The sequence below is a fragment of the Misgurnus anguillicaudatus genome, chromosome 21, assembly GCF_027580225.2.
Source record: "Misgurnus anguillicaudatus chromosome 21, ASM2758022v2, whole genome shotgun sequence".
Taxonomy (NCBI): domain Eukaryota; kingdom Metazoa; phylum Chordata; class Actinopteri; order Cypriniformes; family Cobitidae; genus Misgurnus; species Misgurnus anguillicaudatus.
In genome coordinates, this window is record NC_073357.2 from 55,310,142 (window position 1) to 55,320,000 (window position 9,859).

Below are 9,859 nucleotides of genomic sequence, written 5' to 3' on the forward strand. Positions count from 1 at the left end.
GGACACAAATGTAATGTGTTTGTTAAAGTAATGTTGTTTAATGTAACTTGGTTTTGGTACTTTATTTGAACCAATTATTATTGCGTCTTCGTTATTATGTAATTCTAAAGGCTACTGCTCACTTGGGTCTATTTTTATTACCCAAAAATAACAAATTACTTCATTATCAGTAATGACGTAATTTCAGTTTCTTATTCATTTATTTTATGATTGAGGATTTTTTAAAAAGTGTAAAAATATTGTCTCGTCTCGTTCTCGTGAACCCAATCTCGTGTCTCGTCTCGTGGATTAAGTGTCTCATCACACCCCCCTAATAGACGGTTTCAGCAGTAACAACATAAACGAGCGGCTGTCGTGGTCCGCACGTAACTTCCGGTAAACTCCGCTAAGAATAAAAAACAACAAAGTTCTTTAAATGTAGTTTATTGATATAACAAGCAAAAAAACCAAAACACATAGATTACCTAGGAAACCAAAACATTTGTTATTTTTGTTGAGGCATCTGTTCAGTTTAGTCAGACCATAAAAAAATCGAAACCGGAAGTAAAGTTCAGATCCAGACGTGTATCGCGTCAGCGCACGTGTGTCCAATGAAACCGTCTATACATGATTTGGGCGGTGTTATGGATATCTTCCCACACAGTGATGTAGATAAGTGGGGGAGTGTTTGAATGAGGCGTTTTTTTGGGAAAGGCATGAATGAGCATTTACTTTTAGGTCTTTAAGGTTTGAGACTTTCATATTTGCGACTTTACGTGCTTTTAACACGCCAAAAACAAAAGCATGGAACTGCATCATATGACCCCTTTAAGTTTCTAAAATTTCTTGCTGCCCTAGAAAATCTGGGAGTGGCATAAGAGTGAACAATTATGAAAGAACTTTTATATTTTGGTGAACAAATTAGGTTTTATTGGAACAGAGGAGAGGAAAATACCTGTAACATTTATCCAGACACACATTAACATGTTTTAACTGTAAATGAAAGCAAGCAGAACTTGCAAGGTGAATCGGTCAAACTTTATCTGAAAAAATATGAAGATGTAAAGAAATCTCTGTGTGTATCGATTTCTTCATCTGAGTGATTAATTGTCATGTTGTTTTATCTGTTGTGTAGCTTTATGCCAATATATACAGGCTACTAAATTCAGAGATGACGCCAGAGGAAAGTTGGCGAGTGCAGGAGAAGGTAACCAACAACCCTACTGCTCTCCACCGCTGCAGTCAATGCTCCTGTTTGTTTCACAGTCAACCACAGCTCCGCTTGTGTCCTTTAACCTTGACACGCACTTCTTTCACAGCACTGCTGTTTGTTCATGTGTGAGATGCACTGGGGTACCGCGGGATCACTTCCTACCCTCTTCCTCTTTAACTCCTCCTCTTCCTCTCCTCGCCTCTCAGAAGCAACTTGTCAGCACTGTTTGACAATCACTGCTTGGTGAATCTTTTTTTTAGGGGTTTCCCTTTGAGCTGTAACTTCACTTTGAAATGATTTTGAGACATGGCTTTCTCCAAACTTTTCTGTTTGTACTATTTCAGCACTCTGGGTTTTGTTTTATGTTTGTGTGTTTTTGCAATCACTTTTCTGGCAAAAAACAAATATTTGAGAACCAATATGTAAAACAGATAATAAATAATATTTTTGTTTCGTATATCAGTATGTTGATCGATTACGATGATTCATTTGTGATTTTATTTCTTCTGAATTGCCACAAATGATTAAGGTACTTCAGAAAAGAGAGCTTTATCAATTTCAGGTTTGTCTTTTTAAATTTTTTGCTCTCTTTCTTGATCCCAGGTGAGAATTTTGAGCAGAGTCCGTTGCGGAGAACTTTTAAATCCAAAGTTCTAGCCCATTTTCCCGAAAATGTGGAGTGGAACCCATTTGACCAGGATGCTGTGGGCATGGTGAGTGATGCAGATAGTGTGTTGCTTAACTTTTTCCCTGCAATTGGCGAATTATCTAGTCAATTAAGAGAAAACACTTCCCTGCCAATTACAAGTTTTTACGGCAATCCAAATTTTCGCTATTATCCACTAGGTGGCGTTCTTACCCAGCTTATAGAGCACTAAAGCATCCACTGATCCAAAAACAGTAAAAACTTATGTATGTCATTGCTCTAAATCTGATCTCTAACAAAAGTGCTTTACAAAAATGCAATTATCTCAGCTTTGTGTTCAAAATTTGGTATTTTGGATGAAATCTACCCAATTTGAGAGGTGAAAAAAGAGAACAAATAAAGATAGGAGAATTTTTTTATTTCTATTTAAAAGCATAGGGTCTGTTCTTTCATTTGATATATTTTATATTTATATATTGGAAGAAGAAAATTAGCATTAAACTTTTGTGAAAGTCATGAAAAATGCTGGCATTGGCGGGCAGCTTTAAAAAAAAAATGCTGGCGGGGAAAGAGTTAACAACTGATGCCAAAATCTAGGGGCCATTATGGCCAATTTCCAGCACTTTGTTTCCGTTCTGGATGCTGATTGGGCATTTATCATATGAAAATCCTTTTTACTTGAAAGCGTTAAAAGTTATACACAAAACTGCATAATTTCTGTGTGATATTTTTTTAAATGATCACTGCAAAATCTTAAGCTGACTATTTGACTGCTACTTAAACGGAACAGCCAATGGCTGAATTTTGTCCATATATTAAGCTGTAAGCTGGTCAATATATTACATTATGTTATATTACATTACATTTACATTTGGGACCTTGGACCACAAAACCAGTCAAGTCGCACGGGTATATTTAATATCAATAGCCAACATTGCGTTGTATGGGTCAAATTATCAAATTTTAATGCAAAAAAAATCATTAGGATGTTCCATGAAGATAATTTGTGAATTTCCTACCGCAAATATATAAAAAATGTGTTCATAATTAGTAATGTGTTGCTAAGGACTTTGTTTGGACAACTTTAAAGGTGTTTTTTTTATATTTTGTTTTTTTATTTTGCATCCTCAGATTGCACCCCTAGATGTATCTTGGACAAATATTGTCCTATCCTTACAAAACTATACCTCAGTGAAAAGCTTATTTAGCTTTTTCCAATTTCCAAAATTTACCCTTATGACTGGTTTTCTGGGCCAGGGTCACATTTATGCATTTAGCAGACACTTTTATCCAAAGTGACACATAAAGCATGTCAATATATACATTTGATCAGTATGTATGTTCCCTGAAAATGCAATCACTAATCGATAAAATTGATAAAAGGGTCAGTGATAAAAAAGGTTTGGCAAGATGAGTAAATAAAAAAACATTTTTTTTTTTAAAGCATGCATCATGTTTATTTCAATGCACAGTGTATTTATGGTAATTTTATGCAGTTACATTTGCACCATTTTTATGAAAGTTAAGACTGAATGGACCTGAAAATGTCAAATGGTGTACCCGCCAATTGCGCTAAAGAATGAGAAATATTAAATATTTTATCCACCTTGATGGCATTACGCTAAACTAGATGATTATATTTTATTCCACATTTGTTATGAATATATTTATATTTTAATTAAAAAAATACTAGTTACACCAATTGACACAGAACGGTTACACCACATTGACATTTTTGAAATGATTCCCCAAATATTAATTTTAGACTTGGTCTTCAAAAAGAGAATGTATGCAAGTAATTTGCAAATTTATTTTGAAATTTTAACCCTTTTACATTTAATTTATCCATACAGACACAAAATAATTAATGTCATGTCATTGACCCAAAAACCAATAATGAAATTCATTTATCAGGCGCTGCTTCTCACCGTGAATCCAGCTTGTTTAAAAGCAAGGCTGCGTTGCCAGGTCCTCTGCCTTTTGGTAGAGTTCTGAATTGGGAAACTTTTAAACTATTTCCGCAGCTTGATGTTTTCTGCGGGTTAGAGATTGAAGGATTTGGTTCATTAGTTCATTAGTCATTGGGATGCTTTTGGACAAATTTTAAATGGCCATTGGGATGGTTTTGGTTTTGTTGCAACCCTGACAGGACAAAGATGGAAGCAAAAGCGCAAACGAATGCTGGATAATAAATATTTAATTTTGTCCTTTAATATAAGTGAGTTTGTATTTGTTTAATTGTTGTTGGGTTTCAAGGTCTAAAATTAAGATTTAAATGAGTTTATTAATCTGTGGCAAGACTCAGTTATTTTGGTTTATTTATATTTTGATAGTTTAACTATTTAAAGCTGCACAATAATATTTAGCTATAATATTTTAAAAAAAAAGTTTTTATTTGATTAGTTGATTAATTGAAAATTAATTGCCACATTAATCGATTATATAAAAATAATCGTTGCAGCCCATGTCAGTCATACCCATGAGCTTTTGCTCTGTTAATGCAATCCTGTACCAGTTGAGCTACACTTTGTTATGAAAGCAACAGACATTAATTAAGGATCTCTTTAATATCAATGAAGCCTCACACCCATGTTGTCCTCTCTTTCTTCAGCTCTGTATGCCAAAAGGCCTGTCCTTCCGGACTCAGTCAGACACACGCGAGCCTCAGTTCCACTCCTTCATCATCACACGGGAGGACGGCTCGCGGACGTACGGCTTCGCCCTCACTTTCTTCGAGGAGGTGACGAGCAAGCAGATCTGCAGTGCCATGCAGACACTTTATCACATGCACAACGCAGAACAATATGACATCCTGCACGCTCCGCCCACGCCTTGTGGCTCAGAAGACCCCCGGCTGGCCCCTCCGCAGCTGCACGCGGCTCCCGCCATCTCCAGGTTGCAACGCTTCAACTCGTACGACATCAGTCGCGATACGCTGTACGTGTCCAAGTGCATCTGTCTGATTACGCCGATGGCCTTCGCTCAAGCCTGCCGAAGGGTCCTCGAACAGCTGCACCGGGCCGTCACTTCACCCCAGCCTCCGCCCCTCCCGCTGGAGAGCTACGTCTACAACCTCCTCTACGAGGTTCCCCTGCCGCCCGCCGGGCGTTCCCTGAAATTCTCGGGCGTTTACGGGCCGTTGTTGTGTCAGAGGCCGAGCACGGCCGAGCTTCCCCTCTTTGACTTTCACCTACAGGAAGTGTTTGAGTTGTTGGGGGTGGAAAACATTTTGCAACTCTTTACCTGCGCGCTACTGGAGATCCAGATCCTTCTGTACTCACAACGTGAGTAGCTTTTAACCTTATGTTAACCTTATTAACAGTCTGATGCATATTGCACACAAAAATGACTTGTAGCCAGTTGTAAATAATAGCAGAGGTTTTTAATAATTGAAGCCACTTGTGCTGCCAACTCAGCTTAAACTTGCCAGCATCAAAATGTAATAAAGAACTTCAATATTTAATAACTACCTGGGCTGCGTTCCCCGAAACCTTCTTGGCTCTACGTCGTTCTTAAGTTGTACCTTAAGCTGTACATTATCGTTAATACGTGTTTCCCGAAATGTTCTTAGTTACGTATCTCTTCTGTAAGTCGTTCGTTCGGAAGGTTGGTCTGGAGCAATCTTAGCTATACCTTATCCCACTTGACTCCGCTAGGGGCCATGACTGTGATAAAAGCTTGTATAGATTGCAGTCTATATAAACTAAATATCTGTTTAAAAAAAAGTTGAAGTACACTCCGTGTTAAATTAGGCATTTTTTATTTATTTAAAGAATAAAACATTCACATAATTAGACATTATTACACTGATGGTTGTTAGATTTTTTTATATTTTTTTCCAAAGAATGGAAAAAAAGCTGTGAACTATTATTACAGGCTAAAGAAACTATTAAAAAAAGATTTTGGGTGGAGGAGTTGGTGAAACTATGGCAGGCAGCTACACAGCGAATATTTTATTTGTGCATTTCATATCCGTTAAATCTTTAGTTTACCGGCTATTTTAGCTGCAAATAAAACAAATCAAGTTAAAAAAATTGCATGCCACGGGAGCACATTCATCACAAAATCATAATTGTTGATTTTCCTAAATATTATTATTGATGTTAATTCGACTTTGCATCAAAGTTTTTTTAATGTTTTATAACTTTGAGGCAACTGCATGCCATATTCTTTATAAACATTAAAAAGAAAATGCTCCACTTGATAATTGCTTGTATAAGGTCAACACATTTTCCACATTAAAACTAATCAAAGCTTAAACCTAAAACAATCATACTATATATTTATATATCATATAATATATATTTTATGTTATATTTAAGGTAAACAGACAGGCGCGGCTCCAGAAATGCGTCCATTAAGCGTTATCTGCATTGTAAACGCGCTGCTTGCGCAGTGTCCAAACACATAAACGCGTGAACTAATGAACAACAATTTGTTTTTCTATATTTTAAGTGTAATGCCAAGCCAGGTGACTTGCACAACCCACCTTATTTCCCTGTGCAACGCATTTATTAACCCCTAATATAAATTATCCTTTAAAGTGAAGGAATAATGGATGCATTGGAGCAGTTTATGCATTATACTTTTGGACATGAAGTTGCGAGTTTTGCACGGGTTTGATATAAAATAAAATATACAAGGTTTATATTTAGTTGTTTGCAATTTGAAATATTTTTACCAGATATTCCTAACAAATGTAACTTGAACTATTTCTGAAATGTTTCTTTAATAAATAACACCGCTCTCTCATAACGCAGCGAAGTACCTATTACATAAAGTGAACAATTGATTGTCGAGCAATCGATATCAACCTATTCAGCACCATCGCCATGGACAGCACCTGGTAACGTCGTACATAAGAAAGTATACCTTAAGAAACCCGCTAAGGTACAGTTCGGGAAACACGCCTAGAAAAGGTAAACCTGTAGTTAAGGTTTAACTTAAGAGTCTTCGTAGCGCGCTAAGAGTCAACGTTATCGGGAAACGCAGCCCTGGACAATAAAAATAGCAAATAATACATTGGTTTAAAAATTCATTAATTAATCTATAAATAAATAGACAAAGTTACAAAAAACATTATTATGTAATATTTTATTAGGCAATAAAAAGTGAGATTATAAAAATAATGTAGAAATGAAATATTAATCTATTATACCACGGGTCTGTTGAATGCTGCATTCTGATTGGCTGAGAAATGTTCTATGGGTGTTGATTATTTTTCTGTAAACCGCACACCTAACTTGTCAAATGTCTTAAAAATAGGCACCAGAGCAATGTTTGTGGTAATTGTGGTATAAGCGGAATAATTGACTCCGGTCCTTTGAATTATTTGAAAATAATGCACACCTGCCGTGTAACGGCACGGTGTGCAATATTTTCTTATAATTCAATGGCCCGTCGTCAATTATTCCTTACTTAATAAATAGTTCAAATTAATATAACAATTTACAAAAAAAAAAAAAAACATAAAACACTCAATAAGTTTTAAATTGCATTTACAAATTCTTAATTAAATAATGGAATTTCAAAATGTTTTTCAAAAAGCGATTTAAAAAGAGAAATAAATAACTGGATTAATAAATTGAACTACAAATACAGGTTTAAATTTGGCATTTAAAAGGGCATTTCCGTTTAACATTTCTGTTTTCATTTCCCGATGTTTCTCCTTATTCTTTTCCCTATTCGATTTGCTTTTCATGTTAGCCTCTCTATTTAGCTTTTTGGTCAAATGAGAAATGCAAATTAGCTATGGCCAGGTGGATGTAACAAGCTCGCTGATTGGCTCTGATTGTACATCATGCGCTGATTTATAGCAAAAAGAATAAGGAGAAACATCGGGAAAATGAAAACAGAAATGTTAAATGGAAATGCCCTTTTAAACCTGTATTTGTAGTTCAATCCATAAATCCAGTTATTCATTTCTCTTTTTAAATCGCTTTTTGAAATAAATTTTGAAATTCCATTATTTAATTAAGAATTTATAAATGCAATCCAAAATGATGAACCCATTGAGTGTTCCACGTTGTCCTTGCAAATTGTTACATTACCCTGAACTATTTATTAATGGATTAATTTTTATTTTTATGGTCTCACTTTTTGTTGCCTAATAAAATGTTGCATAATGATTTTGTAACTTTGTCTATTTATTTATAGATTGATTAATGGATTTTTAAACAAATGTGTTGATTGCTATTTTTTGTCCGGGTGGTTGTTGAATATGGGGGTTCTTGGTTGCATTTTGCATGACTCTTGTGGTCCTCCATAGCAAACATGCTGTTATTTGCATGCTACGTTTAAACAGTTGAGTCCCATAAAAATTATGTCCACAGCCCCAAGTCCTTCATTTGCAGTTTTCTGAGCAATGGCTTGCAGACACCCATTTCACGGTTTTAATAGCCCTACAAGCACTAAATTCAAAATATATATTATAATAAAAATATGTAGTCCTGCCTGTGATTTCCAGACTAAAGTGAGATTAGTAGCATTAAAGTCTAATTTAAACCATTGATTTAAAAGCAACACAGCCCGTATTTCAATGTATGCCATGCAAACATGGATTTCAACACATTCCCAGCACATGCTGGGTTTAGACACACGGGTAGGTTGCAGTGTACTGCGACAAGCTCTCTCTCTCTTTTCACACTCTCTCTCTATATCTCTGTGTCTGTGTGAGATCGTGCTATTGCTTTGTTCTTGTTCTTAAACTCGCAGGCCACCCTTTAGCACAAATTAAACCCGCAGCTTTCTTAGGAGCGTAAGGGAAATGAGATTAGTAGTTACTTATACAATTTTATAAAAGTTAATTGTTAGATGTCCGAAACATATTTTTAATTAGTTCTGGGGATTTATAATGTGTCTCAATATTATAATGATCTTTTTATCTTTATCAATCGTGTTTTAGATAACTCATTTGCAAAAGTATTGTTCGCACTGGAAATCCTCAGCGGGGCGATTTGGTGAAAATTTCCAGGGGCGCGGGGAAATTGTTTCCCCATTCAGCAGCAGATGCGATGATTGGATCAATTACATCAACAAGAAAGGGCAAATTACAGGGGGCAACTACAAAACGTCAGGGGGCTGGGTGGATGCATCGCTGTGGTGTTGCTTAGCAACCCCTCCTCCAGACACGGAGGATGGTGGTGATGCAGCATAAATATGATTGGTTGGAAATGACATCATCCTCTGCCAGAAGGCTACATAATGCAACATAATGTTTGTGGACAGTGAGCATCTCAGATGGAAGGGATTTGTCCTTAGACGGATCTGCACGCACGCACACGCACGCAGCAGGATATGATCTCTTAAAAATGAGAGAGCCTACGCAGGGCTATAAATAGTAGATGCATTCATAGCTAATGGATAAATGTCCTGGCCTGTTCTCATGCCTGTGAATCCTTGAGATGGACATCTGCTGCTAGATCAGTGGACGGTTGCCAATTACTTAGCATTTCTGTATATAGTCCTCCGTCTCAGTGCTGGGTGGTATGATTGTATATACTGTGCACCTGGTAGACATGTCACTATAGTGTTTATAATGTGTTGCGGTACTTATATAGTGTATGTGTGCGGTTATTAATTGTCATGGGAATGTGGCTCATCCAATCAGAAATCTGTTTTAGGCTTAGTTAACATTAATAACCCTGATATGAACCTGTTATCTTTTGGTAAACATAATGATATATAAATTTATACAATAGTTGATGTGTGGGACGTGATGTGAGGGTGTGTGCATCCGTGAATGTGCCTGTTGTTATTACTGAAGGTTAATCTTGTCTGCTTTACATGCATGTCATCCGTTGTGACTGCAGGGTGGAGACCTTAACCTTAAAATTGGCTATTTTCAGCTTTTTGTGCGTAGAAACATGACATTTTTCATTTTAAATGCTCACATTAGAATGCATTGTGCATTAGGCTCTTAGGAATCTGACAACATAACTTGACTAACAGGAACGTCGCAATATCAAGGGCATTCTTGCATATAAATACTATAATTTATAGAGTACCAACTGTCTGTCTGT

The 9,859-nt window shown here is 36.3% G+C and overlaps 1 protein-coding gene across 2 annotated transcripts in view; it reads left to right on the top strand.

Annotated features, from left to right (window-relative positions):
* dennd5a (DENN/MADD domain containing 5A) overlaps positions 1-9,859 on the top strand; it is a 61,993-nt gene that overhangs the window by 16,747 nt on the left and 35,387 nt on the right. The window contains exons 2-4 of one of the 2 annotated variants that reach the window (XM_055214115.2): positions 1,115-1,186; positions 1,796-1,905; positions 4,450-5,122. In XM_055214115.2, coding sequence (XP_055070090.2) covers positions 1,115-1,186; positions 1,796-1,905; positions 4,450-5,122 — 855 coding nt within the window. The remainder of the gene's footprint in view (positions 1-1,114; positions 1,187-1,795; positions 1,906-4,449; positions 5,123-9,859) is intronic. The other variant, XM_055214119.2, reaches the window with a different exon arrangement.